The sequence below is a fragment of the Chrysochloris asiatica genome, unplaced genomic scaffold (genome assembly GCF_000296735.1).
Source record: "Chrysochloris asiatica unplaced genomic scaffold, ChrAsi1.0 scaffold00048, whole genome shotgun sequence".
Taxonomy (NCBI): domain Eukaryota; kingdom Metazoa; phylum Chordata; class Mammalia; order Afrosoricida; family Chrysochloridae; genus Chrysochloris; species Chrysochloris asiatica.
This window is the reverse complement of record NW_006408566.1, coordinates 5,851,866-5,878,845: the sequence shown is the minus strand read 5'-3', so window position 1 is coordinate 5,878,845 and position 26,980 is coordinate 5,851,866. Positions and strand designations below refer to the sequence as shown.

The following is a 26,980-nucleotide window of genomic DNA, read 5'->3' as shown; positions in this document are numbered from 1 at the left end:
TCATAAACCACAGTGCTCACCTACCTGCAGTTTGCAACCTGCAGCTGCTCACCTACCTGCAGTTTGCAACCTGCAGCCTGCAATCTGCAGCCTTATAAGCCCAACCAGGCGAGCCAGTGAGTAGGCATAGCCCTTAATGATCCCAGGGTTCTCTGTGCCTCAGTGGTTCCAAGGAAGCTCCAGAGTGGAAGCAAGAGGCATGAGGGGACTCAGGCTGGCTGTCCATCAGAGACAGGGTCTCGTCTATGAAGGCAGTGAGAGGAATCTTTGTGAGAATCTTTCCTGGAAAGATGGACACCTCTCCTCTGTGACCTATGAGGTTATGATAGGTGCCGGGCTATATTCCTAGAGAGTCCACAGAAGCATTGAGCAGAAAACCATGCGCAAGCAAATCAGTGGGAATGCGAAGGGAGATGGGTGGTATAAGCTAAGTCCAGTTCTCCTCTCCCAGTCACACCACTTATGAGTCATGCACAGTCAGTCAGCCTGTGGTGAATAAAAAGGCTTTGAAGCTCAACCTTGCTCCTAGCCATGTACCCTTAGACAACTTACATTCTCTGAGCCTGACTGTCTCTATTTAGGTTATGAAGATATGAACACCTATTTCACGAAATGTTTGCAGCAATTAGATGGCACACTGTATGCAACGTGCTTAATCCAGAGCCAGGCACTAATAGGTATTTACGTGATGAGAGCCAGGATTACAATTTCATCTACTTTACTATTGTTTTCATTTGTGCTGCATGCTGGCTATCTGCCCATGTTTCCTAAAAAGAAAACCCTGTCTATACAATAAAACTACAAAGCAAACAAAAATCACACCGTTGGTCCTTACTTCCCTTGTCCTCAAGACACTTGAATATTCGACCCAAGTAATGTACTGTCTTATCAGACCAATATTACTTATTTGTATAAGACATTCTTAGCTCTATGATATCAGTTCCATGTATCCATGCTGCTATGGGGTTTGTTTGTTTTCCTATTTCTTCTGAAGCACATTGACAATAGTCTTGGCAGTTAGGTCCCTTGCAGACATATTTAACCATTTTGTGTTGTTTAATTATCTATGTTGAGACACAGTCAGATACTGTGCTCACTTTTGCAGTTTTTACTTTTCCACTCTGTACAATTTAGGTGCATTTATGACATTGTGCAGGATCTGTAGTCTAGGGAGATGGCAAAGCTTATCTGTCCTGGTGCAACTCAGGTGGTACTGCTGGAACGTAGCTTGTGCAACATGAACAAGTAGTAACCACACAATCAAATGACTGCCCTTTGAGGAAGTCTAACCCCTTTGAGATGAAGGACTGACTGGAAGTGATAACTTTTTCTGGGTATAGCCAGTCATTCCAAGAAAAGAAACAATAAATTTGGCTCCACCCAGTGTAATATGCTCATTCTTATCTAGTGAAGAAATAAATAGACTGTTTTGTTTTTTGTGATAAAAGTAGACCATAGTGCTGTCCCATGTTCTGAGAAGGCTGATCATAAAGTTGGCTGTTTTTCCGAACTGGAAAGAGGCCTCTCCTTCTAGCCTTTGCTTCCAGGCCCCTCCCTTCTCAGGCCTGTGCTGTTCTGCCACCCCAACCTCATCCAGACTGTGGAATAACTAAACCCATATCTGTAACTTAACCTCAGATGATTGATCCATAAACTGTTTAGATAATCCAGGCAATAAGTCAGTTCTTTCTGGGTGGTTTTTCATATATGCTCTGACTGTGACTATTTCTGAGAATTATCTTTCTGATATATTTTATTTACGATAATAAGTGGTTTGGTTATGTGCCATGGAGTCTATTGCAACTCATAGCGACCCTGCATAGGGTTTCTGAGGTTGTAAATCTTTATGGGAGCAAAAAACCTCATCTTTCTCCTGTAGAACTGCTAGTAGCTTCAAATTGCTGACCATGAGGTTAGCAGCCTGATTTGTAACCACTACCAGAGGTATAAGTAGAACTTTGAAAAGGAATAGCAAGCATGTTGGTAACAATTCATTATGTGGAGGCTGTCTTAACTTTTCAAAGTCTTGGATTGCTTTTCTTTCCTTGGTGGTAACTACGTTGAGAGAATTCTGTCTGGTTTCCCATTAGATGGCTCACAGGTTGTTCCTAAACCAAGTCCACTTCAACTCGGTACATTGATCCCATTGCTTCCCGGGGAACTCATATTGAGAAAGTCGACTTGAATTTTGATGAACTCTGCCCATTTTTTAAAACGAAACTTTTTGGAGCAGGGGGAGACTGAGAATTCTTCTTCATTATGTAAAAGTACGAGGCTCCTTGTTTTTCATTTGCTTATCAGAAGATCCTATGAAGGGTGTAGGGTTAAAAAAAAATGGTAGATTAAACCTATGTGTTTATTTTCATTTCCCCTGAAATTAGGTCAAGATCACAAAAATTTCAAGTCATATAAATCCTCAAGGACATAAAGAATGGGGGGAGGAGGACATATCGACAGAATTGTGGAAACTGGGAAGTAAGTGGACCTGTGACCACTGGCATTGTCTATAGCTGACAGAGAGGAAAATCATTATGAATTTGATTTGAGGCAGGAGCCTTATCCCAGAAAAATTCAGAAATTGGTGGCACCATATAGTTCTGGGAGGGAGGGCTAAAGCAGGAGGTTTGTATGAAAATCTATTTTAGAAAGCATTTAGAATATCAGATTCCTTTCCCAATTCCATATGATAGGTCAGATGCTGCTTCTTCACTCTGGCATAAGACTGGGGATTTGGAATGTGGAAAAGTAATACTAAGAGTCTCTGAATTATGGGGTTCCGACTCATAGTGACCCTGTTTAGGGTTTCCGGGGAGTAGCTGGTAGGTTTGAACTGCCTACATTTTAGTTTACATCTAGTGCTGATCCTACAGCATCACACAAGCAGTCCATAGTACAAGAATTGTTGTTGTTAAGTGACCTTGAGTTAGTTCCGACTCATAGTGGCCACGTATAGCAGGAGCAGCAACTGGTGGGTTTGAACTGTTGATCTTGTGGTTTGCAGTCGAGTGCTGATCCAACAGTGCCAACCCAGGAGTCCAGAACAAGAATTGGATGCTGCATAAAGGAAAAAAGCTTGCTCCACAAATGAGAAAAATGTTGTTAGGTGCTATGGAGTTGGTTCCAACTCACAGTAACCCTGAGCACAATAGAAGGAAACATTGCCCAGTCCTGTGCCATCGTCATAACTGTTGTTATGTTTGAGCCCATTGCTGCTGCCACTGTGCCAGTCCATCTTGTTGGGGATCTTCCTCTTTTCTACTGACCCTCCATTTACCAGTCACGACATCCTTCTCCAGGGACTGCTTAGTCCTTAAATTTCTAGTCCTTGTTCTTGAACTCTTTGAAATATGTTGTTTGATTTCTTCACTGCTGTTTCCATGAGTGTTGATTATGGATCCAAGCAAAACATAGCTTGTCATGATTCACACAGTCAAAAGCCTTTGTTGTTGTTGTTAGGTGCCATCGAGTCAGTAGCGACCCTTATGTACAACAGAAGGAAACAGTGCCCAGTCCTGGGCCAAGCTCAAAATTGTTGCCACGCTTGAGCCCACTGATGCTGCCACTTTGCCAGTCCATCTCAGTGGGGGTCTTCCTCTTTTTCTCTGACCCTCCACCTTACCGAATATGATATCCTTCTCCAGTGACTGGTCTTTCCTGACAATATGTCCGAAGTATGAGAGATGAAGTTTGGCCATCCTGGCCTCCAAGGAGCACTCTGGCTGCACTTCTTCCAACACAGATCTGTTGGTTCTTTTAGCAGCCCATGGTACTTTCAATATTCTCCTCCAACAACCTAACTCAAAAGCATCAATTCTTCTATGGCCTTCCTTATTCACTGTCCAGCTTTCTCATGCATATGAGGTTATTGAAAATACCATGGCTTGGGTCAGGTGCACCTTATTCTTTAAGCTGACATCTTTGTTCTTCAACACTTTAAAAAGGTCTTGTGCAGCAGATATGACTAATGAAATACATCGTCTGATTTGTTGACTGCTGCTTCCATGAGTGTTGATAGTTGATCCAAGAAGAATGAAGTCCTTGACAACTTCAATCTTTTCTCCATTGATAAGAATGTTGTTTATTGGTTCAGTGGTGAGGATTTTTGTTTTCTTTACATTGAGATGCAATCCATACCAAAGGCTGTGGTGTTTGATCTTCATCAGTAAATACTTTAAGTCCTCTTCACTTTCAGCAAGCAAAATTGTATCATCTGAATATCGCGGGTTGTTAATGAGTCTTCCTCCAATCCTGATGCCACATTTTTCTTTATATAACCCAGGTACAGATTCCTCATGAGCACAATTAAGTGTTCCAGAATACTCATGCTTCATAATGTTGTCCATAGCTTGTCATGATCCACACAATCGAAAGCTTTTGCATAGTCAATAAAGCACAGGTAAACATCTTTGTAATATTCTCTGCTTTCAACCAAGATCCATCAGACATCAGCAGTGATATCCCTCGTTCCACGGCCTCTTCTGAATCTGGCTGGAATCTCTGGAAGTTCTCTGTCATTTCTGTATTACCTTTAGCAAATCTTTACTTGCATGGGATATCAAAGAGATTGTCTGATGATTTCCTCATTCTTTGGAATGGGCACAAATATGAATCTCTTCCAATCAGTCAGCCAGATAGTTGTGAGTGATAGTTGTGAGTTGGCAGAGATAAGTGAGTGCCTCCTGGGCAGCCTCACTTTCTTGAAAGATTTCAATTTGTTTTCCATCAATTCCTGGTGCCTTGCTCTTTGCCAATTCCTTCACCTTGGATTTCCTCCTTCAGGATCATTGGCTTTTGATCATTTGTTACCTCTTGAAACAGTTGAACATTAACCATTTCCTTTTGGTACAGTGACTTTGTGTATTCCTTCCATCTTCTCTTGATACTTTCTGCATCATTCAGTAATTTGCCCAGTGAATCTTTCAATAATGAAAGTCAAGGCATGAATTTTTTCTTCAGTTCCTCCAGCTTGAGAAATGCTGAGCATTTTCTTCCTTTTTGGTTTTATGATTCCACATCTTTGCACATTTTGTTGTAATATTTGGCTTTATCTTCTCAAGCTGATCTTTGAACTTTTCTGTTCAGCTCTTGGACCTCCTCATTTCTTCTGTATGCTTTAGCATCTCTATGCTGGAGAGCAAGTTTCAGTGTCTCTTCTGACATCAATTTTAACCTTTTCCTTCTTTCTTGTCTTCTCAATGACTTGTTGCTTTCATCAGGTATGATGTTCTTGATGTCATATCACAACTCTTCTGGTCTTCGATCTTTAGTGTTTAAGGTATCAAATTTGTTCTTCAGATGATCTCTAAATTCAGGTGGGTTATATTCAAGGTCATATTGTGGCTCTCATGGACTTGTTTTCATTTTCTTCTTCTAGGACTAGGAAAGTTAAATAAGAATACAATTATTAAGACCATGGGCAAGCCATTTTGGCTTTAATGGGGGTAGGGAAAATGGGATGTACCATAGTATTGTATATGGGGAACTGGAACTGGAGGAGGGGCTCTTTGGAAACAAGAATAAAAACCATTTGTGGCGGGCCATGTGACACGTCTGCCTGTGTCTACTGGATTGGACATCTGATTTTGCAAAATTGAATAAAGAAAACCTCTCTCTCGCTAAAATGAGTACACAATAGATTAGTTGAGCATTTGTCGGTATGGACAATGTTTCTCACACATACTACCTCTTGAAATGGTTGGACTTCTTTTTGGTACAATGACGCTGTGTATTCCCTCCACCTGCTTTATTGCATGTTGAGGCTTGAGGTTTTTTTTTTTTGTTTTTTTTTCAGTTCTTTTATCTTGAGAAATGCTGAGTGTGTTCTTCTGGTTTGCTAACTTCAGGTCTTTGCACATTTTATTATAATACTTGACTTTGGCTTCTCAAGCTGCTCTTTGAAGCTTTCTGTTCCACTCTTTTACTTCCTCATTCCTTCTATTCGCTTTAATTTTTCTACACTCAAGAACAAGGTTCAGAGTCTCTTCTGACATCTTTGTTTCTGTCTTTCTGTCTTCTTAATGACCTTTACTTTCTCCCTGTAAAATGTTCTTGATGTCATCTCACAACTCTTCCAGTCTTAATTCTTTAGTTTCTAATGCTACAAATCTGTTCTTGAGATGGTGTCTAAATTCAGGTGGGCTATGGTCAAGGTAAGGAGCTCTGGTAGCGTAGTGGTTACGAATCGGGTTGCGAACCTTAAGGTCAGTGGTTCGAAACTACCAGCCGCTCCGCGGGAGAAAGATGAGGCTTTCTACTCCCGTGAAGATTTACACCCTCGGAAACCCTGTACAGGGTCGCTATGGGTCGGAACCGACTCGACGGCACTTAACAACAACAACAACAACATGGTCAAGGTAATATGTTGGCTCTTGTGGATTTGTTTTCATTTTCTTCAGCTTGAGCCTGAACTTGCATAGAAACAATTGATGTGCTCCACAGTTGTCCCCTACCCTGATTTAGATGATGATATTGAGCTTCTCCACAGATGTAATCATTTTGATTCAAGAATATTCCATCTGGTGAGGTTCATGTGTAGAGACACCTTTTATGTTGCTGAAAAAGTTAGTCACAATTAATAAGTTATTGATCTTGAAAAATTCTATCGTGTGATCTCCAGCATCATTTCTATCACCGAGGCCATATTTTCCAACTACTGATCCTTCCTCTTTGTTTCCAACTTTTGCATTTCAATCACCAATAATTATCAGTACATCTTGATTGCATGTATGATTAATTTCATACTGAAGAAGTTAATAGAATTCTTCAATGTCATCATCATTTGTGTTAATGGCTAGTGTGTAAATTTGAATCATAGTGATATTAACCAATCTTCGGTGTAAACATAATGAATATTATCTTGGCGCATACATCATTGTACCTCAAGATAGACCTTACAATGTTCTATTTGATAATGACTGTGACGCCATTCCTTTTTTAAGTTGCTATTTCCTGCATAGTAAACCATATGATTACATGATTCAGAATGCCCAATACCAGTGCACTTCAGCTCCTTAATGCAGTTCAAACCCTGCCAGTGACTTAGCTTCCAGTACCACAGCAACACACAAGCCACCACTGATGAAGTGACTGATGAGTGGTGGGATGAGAAAGATAATAAGGAGAAATAAAACATTGAATGGAAGGGTAGAAATGTAAACTTTTCCCAAATAGTAGAGGAAAATATAGACGTTTCCCAAATAATAGATCAAAAACACCAAGAGTTTAAAAATAAAGGAAGTAAAAGATAAAATTAGACGAAGGTACAACCTATGAACAGAATTTTTTAGAAAAGAAAAACAAGGGTGAAGACATTGATCATCATATATATAATTCAACAAAATATCTCTCAAACTGAAGGCCAAGACCTTGCGTAATTTATGAATTCTCTGAGAACTCAGAAGAATGGATGAAAATAGACCCATATTTAGCACATTTTTGTGAAAATTCAGGGTAGGGGTAACAGAGAGAAAAATCGTACAATTGTCCAATGAGAAAAAAACCAGGCCATTTACAATGGTTGAAGAGCTGGGATGATTTCAAGCACCTCAAGAACAACCTGAAATCTTGACAACAACAGAGAATTCATTGCCTTCAGAATCCTGAATGAAAATATTATTTTCAACTCAAACCTTATTCAGCTAGAGTATCGGTCATGTTAGAAGGTAAATAGAGACATGTTCAAAATCTTGCCTCCCATGTACCTTTTCCCAGGTATCAACACAAGTAATTAAATCAAGAAAAAAGAAAGGATTGGATCTAAGAAACAGGAGATCCAACATGGGAAAATGCAGGAGGAATCCTCAAGGTACTGAAGATAGACAATCCCAGAGTGACTGCTGTGTAGCATTGTAGAGGCAACTATTTTTGACTGCAAAGTTCACAAGGCTACAAGAAAGAGGTCTTCAAGCAGATGAAACTGGTAGAATTCCCCGTGCATCCAAATATGTTGAACAGTGACTCAGATTGGCTTATGAGTTTGGAATTATATTAATAATAAAAAAAATTTAGAAAACTAAGTAAATGGAAAACAAGACAATTACTGATTCCAAGTTAAAAAAAAAAAAAAAAAAGTTGTACAGAAAATGAAAAGTTATAATATTCTATGTGACTCAGCCATGAGTTGTGTGTGTGTTTACATTATAATAATATAGCTCAAAATATATGATACATATATCATAATAAAGGAGCTCTGGTAGCATTGTGGTTATGAATCGGGCTGCGAACCACAAGATCAACAGTTCAAAACTACCAGCTGTTCCACAGGAGAAAGATGAGGTTTTCTGCTCCCGTAAACATTTACAGCCTCAGAAACCCTGTACAAGGTCACTATGAGTCGGAACCGATTCCACGGCGCATAACAACAACAACATATCATAATAATCTATACTGAATGCTGATCTAATCAAACTTGTGTTATAACTTCACAAGGAAGAAGAAAGAAGAGTAAATCCCCTTCTATCTTGGAAAGTGCTTTAACTAAAACTAAACCAGTTACTGTCAAGTTGAGTCCAGCTCATGGTAATCCCATGTGTCTCAGAGTAGAGCTTCTCCACAGGGTTTTCAATGACTGATTTTTTAAAAAATAAATCATCAGCCTTTCTTCTGAAGAGCTCTGGGTTGACTTGAACCCCCAACTTTCTCGTGAACAGCTGAATCTGTTAACCATTTGGATCCCCTAGGTTCTCCTAGAAAGTGCTTTCTAAGGTAGTTAAATGAATGTGCAACTGTGTGCCATTTAGCAATGTGGAGGAAAATGACAAAGGAGTCTGCTGAAAAAGAGCTGAAAGTGGTAGATTCTGGTAGGGGGAAATTAGCGGAAGTGAGCAGGAGATTATTACTTTTGCAACAGTCCTTTAAAGGTTGAGAATGTATCCTTTTTTAAAACAAAGCTATATGAGCAAACATTGTTAAAAACTATTTTATAGACAGAGGAACTGAAGCTCTGAGAACTTGTTGTAACTTTCACTTGTTAAAGCTCACTGAGTGAACAGTTACTGTACCCATGCGTATGGTGTATGCAAAACCAAAAATACATTTTGTCCATTGATTGCAACTTTTTTGTATGTTTGGTACAGACAATATCTACAGCTTCAGTGCTATACTTATTTTATCTCACCAAAAGGAGATATCTGCTCTGTTCAAACTGACTTCTACATGTGGATCTCAGTAAGAGCTTAGAATGGGAGGAGAGCAAGAAACAGAATATTTCATTGTCCCTTCATTAATATGAGAAACTCCTAGCTTTGGATACTGTCTTTGATTATGAAATGGCTTCATTTCAAAATACACACCTTATGAATGAAGGGACTACAACTGCCTTATTCTCTTTTGTATTTCTACGGCTAACACTTTGGCCCATGAGAAGTCACAATATCTTTGTATGGTAGTGGTTGGTAGTTGAGTACCACTGAATCAGTTCCAACTCATAGCAGCCCTGTATAGGGTTTCAGACCCTGTAAATCTCTATGGGAGCAGAAAGCTTCATCTTTCTCCCACAGAGTGACTGGTATATTTGAACTGCTGACCTTGTGGTTAGCAACCCAGCTTGTAATGTAGGCTACCAGGGCTCCTTTACTATCTGTGTATAGGAAGAATCCATTGATTTATAAATGGTCATAAAGTGCTCAAGGGATGTGCTGTGAAAACTAGATGGATATGGTATAGACTTAGGTTTTAGTTAAGCACTTTCCACCTTATATTTTAGGTGGCACATCCAGGAGGACACAACTAGAGCCAGTGGGTGGAAATGTCTTAGCAAATTCATAGTCAATATGGAGAAAAGACACCCTAACATTTAAAGTTACCTACCTAATGGTTGTTTTCAATCACCTCATATGTATGAGAAAGCTGGACAGTGAATAAGGAAGACCGTAGAAGAATTGATGCTTTTGAGTTATGGTGTTGGAGGAGAATATTGACAGTACCATGGGCTGCCAAAAGAACCAACAGATCTGTGTTGGAAGAAGTGCAGCCAGAGTGCTCCTTGGAGGCCAGGATGGCCAAACTTTGTCTGTCATACTTTGGACATATTGTCAGGAGGGACAAGTCGCTGGAGAAGGATATCATGCTTGGTAAGATGGAGGGTCAGAGAAAAAGAGGAAGACCCCCAGTGAAATGGATTGGCAAAGTGGCAGCATCAATGGGCTCAAGTGTGGCAACAATTGTGAGGTTGGCCCAGGATTGGGCAGTGTTTTGTTCTGTTGTGCATAGGGTCGCTATGAGTTGGTACTGACTCAATGGCACCTAACAACAACAACTAATGGTGGAGTCCTGGTGTGGTGATGTGGGTTAATGCACTGGACTGCAAAGTTGTTTAAGTCACATGGTCGGTGATTCAAGCTTACCAGTTGCTCTTTGGAAACCCTGTACAGGGTTGCTATGAGTCGGAACCGACTTGACGGCACTTAACAACAACAACAACAACAACCTAATAGTGGTACAAGCAGTTAATTGCTTGACTGCTAACTCACCTCTCCACTCCAATGGAGAAAAGCCAAGCAATCTGCTTCTGTGAAGAGGAGAGCCAAGAAAGCACAATGGGGCAATTCTAGTCTGTCACATGGAGTTACCATAAGTCAAAATAGACCCAGTGGCACCTAGCAACAATGAAATATTTGAATAGAGTTCTAGAGTGGTGCAAACAGCTGACAAGCTCAGAGGCTAACTGAAAGGTTGGTGGTTTAAGTCCATGTAGGTATGACTTGAAAGACATGCTGGCAATCTTCCAAACACCAACCACTGAAAACCCTGTGGAGCACACACAGTTCTACTCTCACACACATGGGGTCATCATGTGTCTGAGTAGGCATGCTAGCAACTGGTTTTAGTATCTGAATGAATGGGCTTCATTCTAAAAAAAATGTCAATCTACTGTCATTCAAGTTAATTAAACAAGTGCTAGATATTCACCTGTCAGGAATACCAGGAGAATGTCATGGTGAAAAGCTGGACTCCAGTCTGACTCCTCCACTTCACAGCTCTGTGATCTTGGGAAAGCTCCTTAACCCCTCTAAGTCTTAGTTGCCTTGTCGGTAAAAAACGAGGCGGTATAGTATTTAATTGAGAAAACCAGCCTGTAAAACAGCATAGGGTTTGGCATATGCTAAATGTTTGATCCATATTCACTACTATTATGACTATTATTAGAAGGAATGTATGCCTTAAAGGCAAATTTGAACTTCTTGATTTTAAGTGCTGGCGAGTCAGTTTTGACTCATAGCGACCTGTATATGGTTTTGAGGAGCAGCTGGTAGGTTTCAATTGCTAATTTTGTTGTTAACAGTCCAGTGCTTGATGACTTCCAGCTCATATGGATATGGGGGAAATGTGTGTGTGAGGGGTGGGTAGGTTGGTAAGTACTGTCATTTTATTAGTCAAAAACCTAACATTGTCATTTAAAGATCTCTTAAATGATATTGGAAATATGAGAGGTTGCTTTTTTTCTTTGAAAAGTTGTTCCAGAACAGCCTCAAAATGTATCTTGTGTGCAGAAGGGAGAGCATGGGACTGTGGCCTGCACCTGGGACAGAGGAAGAGACACCCACCTATACACAGTCTATACTTTACAGTGAGTGACAGACTGTATTCTTGCAGCTCTTTCATCGGACTTCTCTTACATGACCTTTAAAAATATTCACTAGTTCTGTTTTTACTAAAGAAGAAAAGCTACACACACCTTTAAGTAATTAGAACCTTTTTACATAAAAATTATAATGTGTTCATTAGTAAAAGCTGGTTCATTCACCTACAGTATTTTAGACCTGATGTTTAGAAAAACATTCTGTCTGAATTCTAACTCAGAATGCTCTTCAGGGCAACTTTTGAGAGTTTTTTCCTGGTGTAGAGGGGTTAAACTAAACTAAAATATGGTTACATAATATCACGTCCTTCTTTTGTAGTCATAAACTCTCTGGTTCATAATATGTAAATAGATTCTTCCTTATAGTAGCTTTCTGTTAGCCTTGGCATTTCTTTCTACAGCACCGTTTTTTGACCTGAGAGACCACTAGAAAAGAAGATCAAAGAGTTGATCTATGATCCCATTGAAAGACCCAGCAGGTTTCCACTAGGTAGCCCCACACTTGAGTGAGCCAAGGACAGGGTGGGGGAAAGGATGTGGAGCCAAGATTCCAGTTAGGCCAAATCAATTGTACTAGGAGTTGGCTCTTCTATGCAGTTGATGGCAAGGAGACCAGGCATCCTTTGGGTAATGCTTGGAATTACCCTTAGAAGCAAGATGGCAGCCAGGGAATCCAGGCAAAATACTCAGCAAAGTTACTCATCTATGTAAACACACACACACAAATCTGAGTTCTGTAAAAAAAAAAAAAAAAGAGAGAAGGAAAATATGGTTATATTTATGACCATATAATACAAATATGTTCATAGTGTTTCCCCTGGTTCTAGCACTGACCTTAAAAACCGTCTAGTATTTTAAACATTTAATACTTAATTCTTTTGTATTTAAAGGAGAAAGTAGCACATAAAGTAACTTTCTAACATAATTTTCTTTTATTTAAAGATTAAATGGACCAAAAAATCTAACTTGGCAGGAGCAATGTAAGGATCATTATTGTGACCATATGGATCTTGGAATAAACATAACTCCTGAATCACCTGAATCCAATTACACAGCCAAGGTGACTGCTACCAACAGGCTTGGAAGTTCTACTTCATTCCCATCCACATTCACATTCTTGGACATAGGTACATTTTTTTAATACTCAAATCTTATGTATGTGCTGATTTTACTTATGTAAGTGGCCAGTGGGTATAGGAAAGGGTAGGAATTACTGAAAATAAAAGGGCACACTAATCCAAAACTATATAGAGATGGTTGTATGAAATGGGATTCTGAAAATTATTCTCTCTGTTGGAGAAGTAAGAACTCCTGACTTCTTGAAGGCACCAACTGTCAATAATACCATCTAGTTAGGAAGTTATTCAAGTAGCTCATTATAGACTCTTCTTGGTGACAGTGTTTTTTTGTCCTTATGGATACTCCCACTGTTCTGAGATGGCTACCTGGTGGCCTCCTGGCTGGAGTAGCCAAGTACAAACTATAAGTAAAATGTATCAAAATACAAATGCATTTTTCTCTGGAAATGTTTACCTCCACCCTTCTTATCAGCTTGAGAACTGGATTGAACCAGCTCTGGTACATTTCTGAGAAAATACAATGCTGTTGTTGTTAAGTCCTATTGAGTTGGTTTCAATTTATAGTCACTCGGTATAGGGTTTTTGAGGAGCAGCCGGTGGGTTTGAACTGCCAATCTCTCAGCTATCTTCTTTTACCATATTCTTTTCTTCTGCTTTTTTGTTTCTCTGTCCCTTTCCTATGAGTTTTCCTACCAATATTTCCTCTCCTGGAAGCAATCACCAGGAGCTACTTTAATCTTCTTATCATTTGGAATCTCATGGGTTTGGCATCCTGATTTTCTTTAAATCTTTGAATTAAGTAGAGTCAACACTATCAGGAATGTTGGTATTAGTTTATTTGGTAAAAATTATAGCAAGTTAAGGGGAATTGTTTTAATGATTTAGAAGTGAACCAATTTTATTATCTTTTTTAAATCTAGTATTTCTCTCATATATTTTGTCAAATATATAAGAAAATTCATCACAAAAATGATTTTTTTCACTTCTTTATACCTCATGTTAATGCATAAGGCAATTTCCAAGTGTGGATCCTGAATTATATCTTTTTGTCCTGGTTGCTAGTGAGGCCCCTTCCTCCGTGGGACATCAGAATCCAATTTCTAAATGCTTCCGTGAGAAGATGTACCCTTCATTGGAGAGATGAAGGGATAGTGTTGCTTAATCAACTCAAATATCGGTCCAATAATAGCAGATCCTGGAAAATGGTAATGGTCTTAAGAGTAAATGGGAAGACATCCTTAATATTTCCATACAGAATTCTGTCTTTTCTTGCCAGAAAAATATGGAGCTTAAGATATCTAGCCCAATAACATAGTCCACAAAGACAATGTTCTACATCCTACTTTGGTAAGTAGCATCTAGGATCTTGGAAACTGATGAGCAGCCTTCTAAGGTGCAGCTATTGGTCTCTCCATGTGCAGAAGCAGTGATGAGAAGTGAAGAGGCTTGGAATGAATTAGTCTAACAGACTAATTGAACATGTGAAAATCAGTCTCCATGACTCTGATACCAGAATTAGACAGTGAAAGGGGTCACTTATCTGTGTTAAAATGTATATTAAATCTAATTGTGACCAAATAAAAAATAATCTCAAGGTAGTTTCACTAAAGTTTTGAAGATAATACTTCTCAATCTTTACTCATTGGTTTCAGGAGCCCTCTTAGAACTCAGGTGAATGGGCTATTAGTTGAAGAGTTTTTTATGTCCTTTTTTTTTTACAATGAGATTGTATTTCAGATTAACTTTATGTGCTTTTAGAAACTACTTGTTGCTATTTCTTATTGTTGAATAATAGATTTGAAAACTTTATCTAAAATGGTCTAGCTTCTCTTTATGTTAAGATTGTTTAAGTCAATTTAATAATTTAATATTAATGCACACCTTTTAAAATCTTGTTTGATAAAGGTTAATATTACAAATGCCAAAGGAAGACATGATTTGCTTGATCTGAAACCATATACAGATTATGAATTTCAGATTTCCTCTAAACTACATCTTCATAAAGGAAGTTGGAGTGATTGGAGTGAACCATTGAGGGCACAAACACCAGAAGAAGGTATGTATTTAAAATAAAAAAGGGGTGAGGGGAGGGAGAGAGAGAGGAAAAAATTTAGGAAGGAGACTACATGAATTTTTAATAACTAAAGTTAAAGATAACTAAAAATAGTAGTTCGATCTCTGGATTTTGGAGTCCTGGTGTGGCAGTTGGATAACCACAAGATTGACTGTTCAAACCCATGAGCTGTCTTTGGAAACCCTTATATAGGGTGTCTAGGAGTCAGAACTGACTCGACAGCACTTAACAACAACCCGGTTTTTGCTATTTAGATTACCAAGTGATAACATTTATGGTATACTTGGTATACCACAAATTGTCATCCACAGTGATTACCTTGTGAGGACAGTAGAGTTATCTTCATTTTAAAAATAAAGAAATTGAATGCCTTAAGATACTTGCATGAAGTAGAACACTAAGTGATGAATCTAGAACTTATCTAATTGCAACTATTTTCATGACCCCACAACTTTCTGTCTTATCATTAATACGACACTATTTTTTGCATACATATCTGTGATCATTTGTGCTTTTTGTTTTACTTTACATTATTTCATACATTTTCTTCATTTTTTCAGTATAGACAACAAATATATTATTTCATCTGAACCAGTAAATATTTGATTACAATCATGTGGGATAGGTACCCTAACCAGCATGTTAAAGTATTAAAGATATAAAATCCTTGACCTCATAGAACTTACATTCCAGTTAAGAAAGATAAATTCTAGTAAACAAATGAGAATATTAAATATTTGTAAGTATGACTCACATATCTGTAAATCTTATTTAGAAAGTTAAAATAAAATTATGCTATAGAATTGCAATGACTATTCTTTATTGGGAGGTCAAAGAAAGGTTCTCTGAGGAAGTAACATGAAAACTGAACTTAACCGGGAAAAATGCCAGTGATGCAAAGATCTGGGAAGAACAATATGATATAATAGCTGAAAATAGGCAAAGACCAGATCATAAGAGTTTTAAAAGTTAGACAAAGGAAATTGGATCTTCGCCCCCCCCCCACCCCAACCCTAACACCTAAGGGCAATAGGGAGCTATCGGTGAGTTTTCATTTTACTTGAGTCTATAAAAGCTGCTCCTTGGACATCTCAGACAGTGTCACTGTTAGCCAGAGCTGACTTGAAGGCACTTAACAACAACAACAAATAAGAGCTTACGCTAACTGTTGTTGTTGCTTAACAATTTATTGTTATTAAGTGCCATCGAGTCGGTCCCGACCCTTGGCGACCCTGTATAGGGTTTCTGAGGAGTGGCTGGTGAGTTTGAACCACCGACCTTGCAGTTCAAATGGCTTTGCAGTCTGGCACATTAACCCACAGAGACTGATGGGTAGAAAATAGATTGTGAGAGGTTAGGGGAAATAACAAGGACTTCTGGTGTGGCACTGAGGAAGAAGCAATGGACAGTGAACCACAAGGTCAGCTGTTCAAACCTACCAGCTGCTCCTCAGAGACCCTATACAAGGTTACTATGAATCGGAACTGACTTGACAGTACTTAACAACAAGGGGCAATAGCAAAAGTAGGTTTAGAAGATCATTACAGTGGTGGTTTGGATGAAAATAGCAGTAGTAGAGACCGAGAGAAATTAATGGATTTGGAATATAAATAGAATTTACCAATAGATATGAGGTGGCATATTTGATAAGAAGAAGATAAATGATAGCTCCTAGACCTTTGACTTAAGCAACTGAATGGCAGTGATAACTTTTCCTGAACTGGGAAAGATTTAAGATTAAAGTAGATTTGCAGAAGGGAAGAGGGAAATAAAAAAGGCATTCTGCTTAAGTCTAAATTTGAAATGCCTATTGGACATCTTGATGGAACGATCATCTCAGCATGAAGATGGTATACTTAATATAATAGGACTAAACATGATATCCTACAGAGTAGAAGTAGATCCCTAAACCTCCATTACCTTTAGAAATTGAACTGTAGAGGAAGTGGTTAGCAGGGAAACTGTGAAAGAACAACTAGTGAAGTAGAATCAAAACTGGGAAAGTGTGATGGCATGGAAGCTGAGAGAAGAGCATTCAAGCAGCAGTGGCTGAATGTGTCTGATGCTCCTGAAACATCAAGTAATACAGAAGTGATGCATGAAGTTGGCAGTATGTAGGTCAGTTTGAGGATTAAGGTGTACCTGATCCAAGTCATGATATTTTCAGTAACCTCATATGCATGTGAAAGTTGGACAGTGAATAAGGAAGACCATAGAAAAATTGATGCAGTTGAGCTATGTATGGTGTTTCAGATGAATATTAAAAGTACCATGGACTGCCCAAACAACAAACCAATCTGTTTTGAAAGAAGTACAGCCAGAATGCTCCCTGGAAGTCAAGATGACTAGACTTCGTCTTTCATACTTCAGATATATTATCAGGAGGGAGCAGTCCTGGAGAGGGATGTCATATTTGGTAAAATGGAGGGTCAGAGAAAAAGAGGAAGACCCCAATGAGATGGACTGGCACAGTGGCAGCAGCAATGGGCTCACGTGTAGCAATGATTATGCTATTGGTATAGGACTGGGCAAGTTTTCATTCTCTTGTACATACAATTGCTGTGAGTTGGTACCAATTCAATGGCACCTAACAACAACAACAGGAGACACAAGAAAAAGCCATCTGACTTCATATTAAATCTTTTCATAATTTGTATAAATTTGGCTCAGAAGAAAAATTATTGACATTCATTGATTTACCTGGAGCTTTTCTAATATGAATGTAAGAAAATTTAAATGCTTATTTGAGAGACTTGTAAACTAGCTTCATGATTATGTTACATTCATTTTTTTTCTATGAACCACTTGTGATTTTTGTTTGCTGATGCCATGTACCAAGGATACATCAATGACAAACACGGACCAAAAGGGCCTATTAACAGAATATAATACCTAATATATAAGCTATGGAGCCCTGGTGTCGCACTGTAGGATCAACACTCAACTGCAAGGTCAGTTTGAATGACAAGGTCAGCAGTTCAAACCCACCAGCCACTCTTTAGAAACTTTATACAGGGTCGCTATGATTCAGAACTAACTTGACAGCACTTAACAACAACAACAACATATAAGCTATAGAATAATATTCTATTCTTCCTTTCTTCTTGTACTAATCATATTTCTCTATTTTAAGAAAAATGTTTGAAAATGAAATAGTTCAATGAATTATACTTTGCTCCCTCCATTTGATGATAAACGCTCTTAAATTTTTTTAGTCACTTGGTCTCTGTTTCAGTGCTTGCCACTTTTATAAGCAAAAGCTTACTATTATTATCCTTATTGTTACACATAGTCAAAGTACTGTATTTTTAAAAATACCTCACTAATTAGATTTTGTTTTTACACAGTACAGATAAAGTTTTTAACATGGGCCTTATTCTATGTCAAAGTCCAAGGTAGTAAGTAGACTGAGAAATATTTTAAGTAAATCACAGTAGGCTAAACTATGTACTAAGGAAACTCTCAACTTCTAAATTCTTGTCACTCTTACTCATTTGGTAATGACCTATCTAGAGATGTGCACAAGGTTTTTCTTATTGTTAGTTTTTGTTTGTTTATTTTTTAAAAGTGTTTATCTGTTGAATATAAAACCCTCCAAGATACGACTGTTTCTTCCTCCAATCCCATAAAATACATTACCATCATAACAATGAATACAGCATTTGTTCTCTATGTGTGGATGGCTATAAACTGAACGAAGAAAGGTGGCTTATTCCAAATAATTCTGACATTCATAAAGAGAGAAATTCTGAGATACACCACGTTTACCAAGCTCTATTGGCTTCCTTTCAACATCTAAGTCTCCCTTTCTTGTGTTTGATCTTCCTGTGGGTTATTGTAGGGTCTTTTTTCTCTTATTCTAAGTTGCATGGTTTTCACCCATACCGCTGTTTATGTCATCAGTTTCTTTATGAAATGCCAACTGATAAAAACCAAAAGGTGTGAATTTTTTTTTAGTGCTTCTTCCTTTTAACCCCTGAAGTGTGTACTCATATGTCACTTGGCATTAAAAGAAAAAATTTTCATAGTAAGCTTTTTTAAGTTACTTCCTAAAACTGTGAGTGATTTTATGATAGAGCTCTTTAGTACAGCCTTTGCTACCCAAAACTGAGAAGAACATAATCTCATCTACTGGCTTCGGCACAGCTGTTTATGTTATTTCAGCAGAGGATCAGGGCATTGTTTATTCAATGAGGTCCTTTCCTGTATCATTAAATCCAACTCCTGTCATGGTCTACCATGAGAAATACTTTTAAATGACCATGAAGTAAGAGGTCCTGGTGTGACACTGTAGGATAAGCACTGGAGTGCTAACCATAAGGTCCAAGGTTCAAACTCAGCTGCCGTTCTTCAGAAACCCTATATACAGGGTCACTATGAGAGGAAACTGACTCCACGACACTTAACAACAACAAGAAAGAGATAGGAGGAAAAGCCACTTTCCTGTGTTGAGGAGGACAATCTCACAATCATTCATTTAAGGTAGGCCTTATTCTGGGAAGCAAGCAACCATATTTTGCTTCTAGTAGGAAAACATTCTTAAGTTTGGGCTACACAGAGCCCCTGCAGGTCTGAGAACATGCTCAGCTGGTGGGGAAAGATGATCTCTTTGCCACTTAGACCATCTCGGAGGATGTTCTAAATAAAGAAGGATGCATGCGCTGTTCCTTATAGCTGTCCTATCAGGTATGCGTTTCCATCTGTTCAATCACCACTTTTTAACTCTACGATGAACAAGTAGTAAAGAAGCATTGTCTGTCCACACTTGGCGTCAGAGCATTAGAAGAGGAACCCCTTCCATCATAGTCATAACACAAGTAATGGGTGAGAGATCCCCAAGGAGAAAGAAAATGCAAGGTTAACGGTTCCAGCCATCCCTCCCTAAGTTGAGAAACTACCTCATCCATTTATTAATTCATTTTTAACTTAAAAATATTGCCTAAATGCTCCTCGGAAACCCTGTGGAGGGTCCTTATGTGTCAATGGCACTTAACAACAACAGGTTAAGTGAGAACGATTAATTAGTAGAGGTTATTTTACCATTTGGGGTAGCAAGCATTTATTTCATAACAGAGAAGCTAAGGAGTCAGAAAACATTTTCTGCAAAGGAATACATAGTAAATGTTTTAGGCTTTGCAAACCATATGGTCTCTGTCACAATTACTAAAATTGTGCTGTTTTAGAATGAAAAGAAAACCATGTGGTTATTGTTAAGTGCCATCAAGTGGGTTCTGACTCATAGAAACTCTGTATAGGGTTTACAAGGCTATACATCTTTGTGGGAGCAGAATGCCTTATCTTACTCTGAAGGAGCAGCTGGTGGACTTGAACTGCTGACCTTGTGATTAGCAGTCCAGTGCTTATCCAACAGAGCCACAGCATTCTGGAAAAAATCTAGAGGCAGTACATAAACAAATGGACACTGAAATTTTAATTTCATATAACATTCACATTGTAAAACATTCTTCATTTAAAAAAATAAATAAAAGCATTATTAGTTCACAAGTAGTACAAGAGCAAGCAGCAAGTTTGATTTGACCTGCGGACTATAGTTTCTTGACCCTTAAACTAGCTACACTTGAAAATCTCATGCTATTGTTGTGTGTCCTCAAATCCATTGCCACTCGCAGTGACATCATGTAATAGAGTAGAACTTCACCATAGGCCTTCTTTTATCCACAGAGCTGATGGGTAGGTTTGAACCATCAACTGTTAGCAGTTGAGTGCTTAACTGTTTTGATACTATGGCTTCTTGAAAATATCATACTTAAGTCTTTTTGCCTAAGGCTTAACGAAATTAGAATGTATGGTTCTTTACCCTTCTATAGGTGTAAATGTCTTCATTAAAAAGAAAGTATTTTGTCTGAGATCCAGTAACAGCTCCTTCCCCTTTTCTCCTATTTTTAGTCCGCTCTTCAAAAACCCTATATATGGTCACTATGGGTCAGAACAAACCTGATGGCACTTAACAGCAAGCCCTACACCTGGAGTCCAGGTGTGACGTTGCCGGTTAATGCACTAGACTACAATGTCAGTTTGAACTGCAAGATTGCTGGTTCAACCTCACCAGCCACTTCTTGAAAACCCTATACAGGGTTAATATGAGTCGGAACTGGCTTGACGGCACTTAACATTAACAACAACAAGCCCTACACCTACCCTGGAAGAAGTAAATGCCCAGACTTAGTCATTTGATAAGCTAATGATTATCTAAATAATGACAAAATCTTTCTTTGAATTCCTCCAATTAGAAAAAGGAATTGCTTCTCTGTGTGGCCTGTGAGAAGTGTATGAATCAGGAACTATGGTAGGCATTGGGGCACGATGAGAATCTATCTGATTCTCAGACTCAAGGGCTTATAGTTTCTCTTGGAAGGTGAGGAAAAGATTGCTGGAGGAGACAGCAAGATAAAATGTAGAGCCCAGAGGGAATCTGGTGATCTTCCTCCCTCTGGAACACATGGTCTCTAAAGTCATTGTTGTTGTTGTTTTAGTGGTATCAAGTCAGTTCTGACTCATAGCAACCTTGTATTAGGTTCCCAATGAGCGGCTGGTGGGTTTGAACCACCAATCTTATTGTTAGCAATCTAGTGCTGATCCTACAGTGCCACACCAGTACTCCTAAAGTCATTGCAGCAGGGGAAGGGAGATGTTGCTTCTTTGAAGTACTTCCTTTTTTTTTTTTTTTTTTAACTTTAGTGAAGTCACACAATCCTGGGTTTTAATTCTGCCTATTGGCCAGTTCTGCATGGTTTCTTGTGATAGTCATCTTCCTTTTTTCAATCTCTAAAATTTGGATGCCCTAGGGCTCTACATTGGGCCTACTTTCCTCAGGTGACTCCACTGCCAGCATCCATCTGAATATAGAATAGATGAAGTATGAATCTAGAAAAACTGGAAGTTGTAAAAAATGAAATGTAACCAAACAGAAGAACATGCTCAGCATTGCTCAAGCTGAAAGAAATGAAGAAATCAAGCCTCAGGTAGCATTATTGAAGGATTCTATGGGCAAAATATTGAATGACACAGGAAAAAACAAGATGGAAGGAATACACAGAGACAGTATACCAAAAAGAATTGGTTGGTGTTCAGTCACTTCAAAAGGTAGCATATGATTAAGAACCGATGGTATTGAGGGAAGGAATTCTAAGGTGGACTAAAGGCACTGTTGAAAAACAAGGCTCCAGGAATTGGTGGAATACAAATTGAAATCGTTTAACAAACTGATGCAGTGCTGGAGACATTCATTCATCTATGCCAAGACATTTGGACAACATCTACCTGGTCAAGTGTTTAGAAGAGATCCATATTTGTGCCCATTCCAAAGAAAAGCGACTGAACAGAATGTAGAAATCATTGAAAAATATCATTACTATCACATACAAGTAAAAACAAATGCTGAAGATAATTTTAAAATGATTGCAGCAGTATATTGATAGGGAACTGCTAGAAATTCCAACCAGATTCAGAAGAGAATTTGGAACTAGAGATCACATTGCTAACATCAGTCCAAACTTGGCTGAAAGCAGAGAATACCAGGAAGTTATTTACTTGTGTTTTATTGACTATGCAAAGGCATTTGACTGTATGGATCATAATAAACTATGTACAACATGAGAAGAATGAATATTTCAGAACACTTAATTATGCTTATGAGTAACCTGTACATAGACAAAGAGGCAGTTGTTCAAATAGAACTAGGAGATACTGAATGGTTTCAAATCAGGAAAGGTGTGTTCCAGGACTAAATTCTTTCATCATACTTATTCAGTGTGTATGCTGAGCAGATGACCCAAGAAGCTGGATTATATGAAGAAGAATGTGGCATCAGGATTGGAGGAAGAATCACTACTACTAATCTGTGATATGCAAGTGATACAACCTTGCTTGTTGAAAGTGAAGAAGACTGGAAATACTTGCTGATGAAGATCAAAGACTACAGCATTCAGTGTGGATTACACCTCAATATAAAGAAAATGAAAACCATCACAACTGGACCAGTAAATAACTTCAAGATAAACAGAGAAAAGATTGAAGTTGTCAAAGACTTTGTTTTGCTCAGATCCACAATCAACGCTCAGGAAAGCAGCAGTCAAGAAATCAAAAGACATATTCATTACGCAAATCTGCGGCAAAAGACCTCTTCAAAGTGTTAAAGAACAAAGATGTCACTTTCAGGACTAAGATGCCCCTAATCTAAGCCATGGTATTTTCAATTGCCTGCCTAGTATGTGCCTCAGTAGGGTATGCACTGGATGGCAAAGTTGGTTTCAACCACAAGGTGGGCCATTCAAAGTCATGAGCTTCTCCTCAGAAATACTATATAGGGTCGCTAAGAGTCAGAACTGACTCTTGATGGCACTCAACAACAACAATGGTCTCATTAACAACCTGCAATGTGCAGATGACACAACCTTGTTTGCTGGAATTGAAGAAGACTTTAAATACTTACTGATGAATATCAAAGACCACTGCTTTCTGTATGAATTGCACCTCAATGTAAAGAAAACAAAAATCTTTATAAGTGGACCAATAAATAATGTCATGATAAACAGAAAAGATTGAAGTTGTCAAAGATTTCATTTTACTTGGTTCCATAATCAATGCTCATAGAAACAGTGGTCAAGAAATCAAAGAATGCATTGCATTAAGCAGATTTGCTGCACAAGACCTCTAAAGTGTCCAAGAGCAAAGATGTTCTCTTTGAAAAGTAAGGTGAGCCTGACCCAAGCCATGGTATTTTCAACCATCTTAGGCGCTCTGGTAGTGTAATGGTTATGAGTAGGGTTGCTAACCTAAAGGCCAGCAGTTCGAAACTACCAGCCATTCCAGAAAGATGAGACTTTCTTTTCCCATAAAGATTTAGAGCCTCGGAAACCCTATACAGGGTTGCTATGAATCAGAACTGACTCCACGGCACATAACCACCACCACCACCATATGCTTATGAAAGTGGACAGTGAATAAGGAAGACAGTAGAAGAATCAATGCATTTGAATTATGGTGTTGGAGAAGAATATTGAAAGTACCATGGACTGCCAGAAGAACAAACAAATCTGTCTTGGAAGAAGTGTAGCCAGAATGCTCATTAAAAGAGAAGATGGTGAGACTTAGTCTAATAATTTGGACATATCAGGAAGGATTAGTTCCTGGAGAAGGACATCATGCTTGGCAAAGTGGAGAGTCAGTGAAAAAAAAAGGAAAAACTGCAATGAGATGGATTGACACAGTGGCAAAAACAATGGGTTCAAACACAACAATTGTGGGAATAGCGCAGGACTAGGCAGTGTTTCCTTTTATTGTGCATAGGGTCATTATGAATTGGAAACAACTCCACAGACATAATGATAACAATAATAAGCTATGGTCATTGTAATTCCCACCAAATGATTGGTGAGACCATGCAAATACGATGTTTAAGACTCTCGATGAGGGGACTGGTTAGTTTTGCCATCTCAATAGGTTTAAAAGGGAGCAAGGTGGCACAGGAGTCCAAACCACAAGGTCTGCAATTTGAGCCTGCCAGCTGCTCTGTAGTAGAAAGATGAAGATTTCTGCTCCTGCAGAGATTTTTAAAAGTCTTGGAAACCCTAGACAGGGTCGCTATGAGTCAGAACCAACTCTGAGGCATTTAACAACAACAACAACAACAACATGTAGATTTAAAAGGAGCCATCTCAGAAGCAGGAACAGATGATCTCAAGACCAGAAGTGGAGCTTGAGATCCCTGCACAGAAAGGCAGCAGCCTAGAGGTAGCAGCACAGCCAATGGTGTGAAGAGATGGATTAGCAGGCTTCCTGACCCACACACCTAATGAAGCTGAATGTCTCTGGGCAGGATACTGGCTTGCAGTATAGCCCTCTGGGTATTTATCCAACAGCACTAATCAGCTTGCAACACTTGCCCAGCAGGGCAAAGTTCAAGGGACATACCTGGGTACAGCTGAGAAGAGGCATTCCTGACTGAAGAACTGCCTAATTCCTGAGTTATTCCTGATTCTCAGTTATACCCTGTCAACTTCTGTAATAAATCCTGTCATTGAGAGGTTTATCTGTTGAGTTCTGTGTGACCATTGCAACAGATTATTGAATCCAGTAGAGGGACAGTGTCATGGGAGGGACTGATGGCATCAGACAGGGTAAAGAAGGTTGGAGAGGGGAGGCATGTCTGATCTCTACTCTATAGGAATCAGCTGGTGTGGAGTTTGATTCTTATTCCATGTACAGTCAGAAGCGGTTAGGTATCGCCTCCAAGGCATTTTTGCAAACCGTCATGGTCCTGGTGTGTTTCTGCATGATAATGCACTGGACTGCAAGGTCTGTTTGAACCACAAGGTTGGTAGTTCAAACCCACCAGCTGCTCCTTGGAAACCCTAGATAGGGTCGCTATGGGTTGGAACCAACTCAACGGGACTTAACAACAACACAACCACCAAAGGTCATTTTGGTCATTTTAGCCAACCTACTGCTTAAATTAGAATCACGTTTTTCCGGAATCACTTCCTCCTCTTTAATGCTGCAAATTTGCCATTTCAAATAGTAATTTCATCTCAGGAAACCTAACTTTCTTTTCTCATATTTGTGTTTTTAAATGTTGGTACTCTTTTGTTTTGAACATACTAGCCTTTGACTTTCTCTTTCTTGCCTGCCTATAAGGTAATAGGATATGGGTCTTTTGGTAGGTATCTCTGAGGTTAGAACTTTAGCTGATTTTTGTGATGGTTAAATATCAATGTTTCCCTTCAGTTTTCGTCCTGATGTTGCTTTAAGCAGTAGTGGTTTGACACCCCTGGTCATAAAATCTTACACTTTGAAACCTATACGGATTCAATTAATGATTTTTCTCCCACATAGGCTTACACTTCAGGTAGCCACCATTTAAATTTGAGTTTCACTTGCAATTTATCCTTTGAAGAAATTAAGCTTCTAGAATTCATTTTTATCTCTGCAGTGATCTTTTATGTTGTGAGTCTTTCATGAGGTAATTAGTGTTCCCTTTAAATTTCTTACCAAAATGTCATTAGCTGAAAACATTTAATGCTGTGGAACAAGTTACCTGGATTTGAGACTGAGCGCATCTACTCTACATTCCATGTTCTAATTTCATAGTCAGTGTCAGAAGTAGCTAGTTGATCAAGTATTCAGCCCTTTACTCAATATGTTGCTGTTGTGTGTCATCAGGTTGGTTCCACCTCGTAGTGACCCTATACAGGGTTTCCCAGGAGTAGCTGTCCAGTGCTGATCCTACAGCGCCACATCAGGAGTCCTTACTCAATATGTGGTTGTTGTTAAGTGCCGTCAAATCAGTTCTAACCCATAGCGACCCTGTATAGGATTTTTGAGTTGTTGCTGGTAAGCTTGAACTGCCGACCCTGTAGTGAACTATCATGGGAAGACAGAGGAGCTGTTGTGATGCAGTGATTAAGCACTCAGCTGCCAGCTCCTACATTGGAGAAAGGCAGGGCAGTCTATTTCTTAAAGATTACAGCCTTTGAAACACTATGGGTCAGTTCTATTCTGTCTCATAGTGACACAATGATTAGGAATTGGTTCAACTGCAACGGATTAGGCTATTTGGTTTTAATGGGAAGAGCAGTGTCTTAGGAAACAGCAGAGAACTGGGCTCAGTGGTCAGCTTTGTTGTTTACCAGCTTTCATAAATCACTAAACCTTTGTCAATCTTCTTGGCCTCAGCTCTAAAGCAGGAGTAATTAATCACACCCCTATGTTGTGTGAGGTTGAAGGAAATAATGTATATAAAGTGCCCAACATTGACTGGCAGGCACACTTCTTTCATTTTGTTAGAGTTGCCATGAAGTTGAATCCGACTCACGACATCCCAAGTATGCAGAGCGGATTTGTTCCATAGAGTTTTCAAAGCTGTGACCTTTCAGAAGCAGATTACCAACTCTGTTTCCTGAGGCACCTCTGGTTGGATTGGAACCTCCAACCTTTCAGTTTTTGTGGAACACTTACCCATTTGCCGTATCCAGGGATATATTGTTAAGTGCCTTCAAGTTGGTTCCGACTCATAGCGACCTGTATAAGATTCCCAAGGCTGTAAATCTTTTTTTTTTTTTTTAATGTTTTATTGTGAATTATGTGCTAGTTTACATGGGAGAACATTAGTTTTACATTCATTCTACTGTATATAGTTTCATTGCCATGGTTACAGTCACCTCCATGCATCACCAACCAACCTAAGAGCATACCGTGCAAACCTGCCCCTGTCCTCTCCCCATCCACCCC

The 26,980-nt window shown here is 38.9% G+C and overlaps 1 protein-coding gene across 2 annotated transcripts in view; it reads left to right on the top strand.

Annotated features, from left to right (window-relative positions):
- The window catches only part of IL12RB2 (interleukin 12 receptor, beta 2), a 123,799-nt gene that overhangs the window by 3,492 nt on the left and 93,327 nt on the right, over positions 1–26,980 (top strand). For both annotated transcript variants that reach the window (XM_006862431.1, XM_006862430.1), the window contains exons 3-6: positions 11,452–11,566; positions 12,521–12,705; positions 13,720–13,862; positions 14,563–14,713. In XM_006862431.1, coding sequence (XP_006862493.1) covers positions 11,452–11,566; positions 12,521–12,705; positions 13,720–13,862; positions 14,563–14,713 — 594 coding nt within the window. The remainder of the gene's footprint in view (positions 1–11,451; positions 11,567–12,520; positions 12,706–13,719; positions 13,863–14,562; positions 14,714–26,980) is intronic.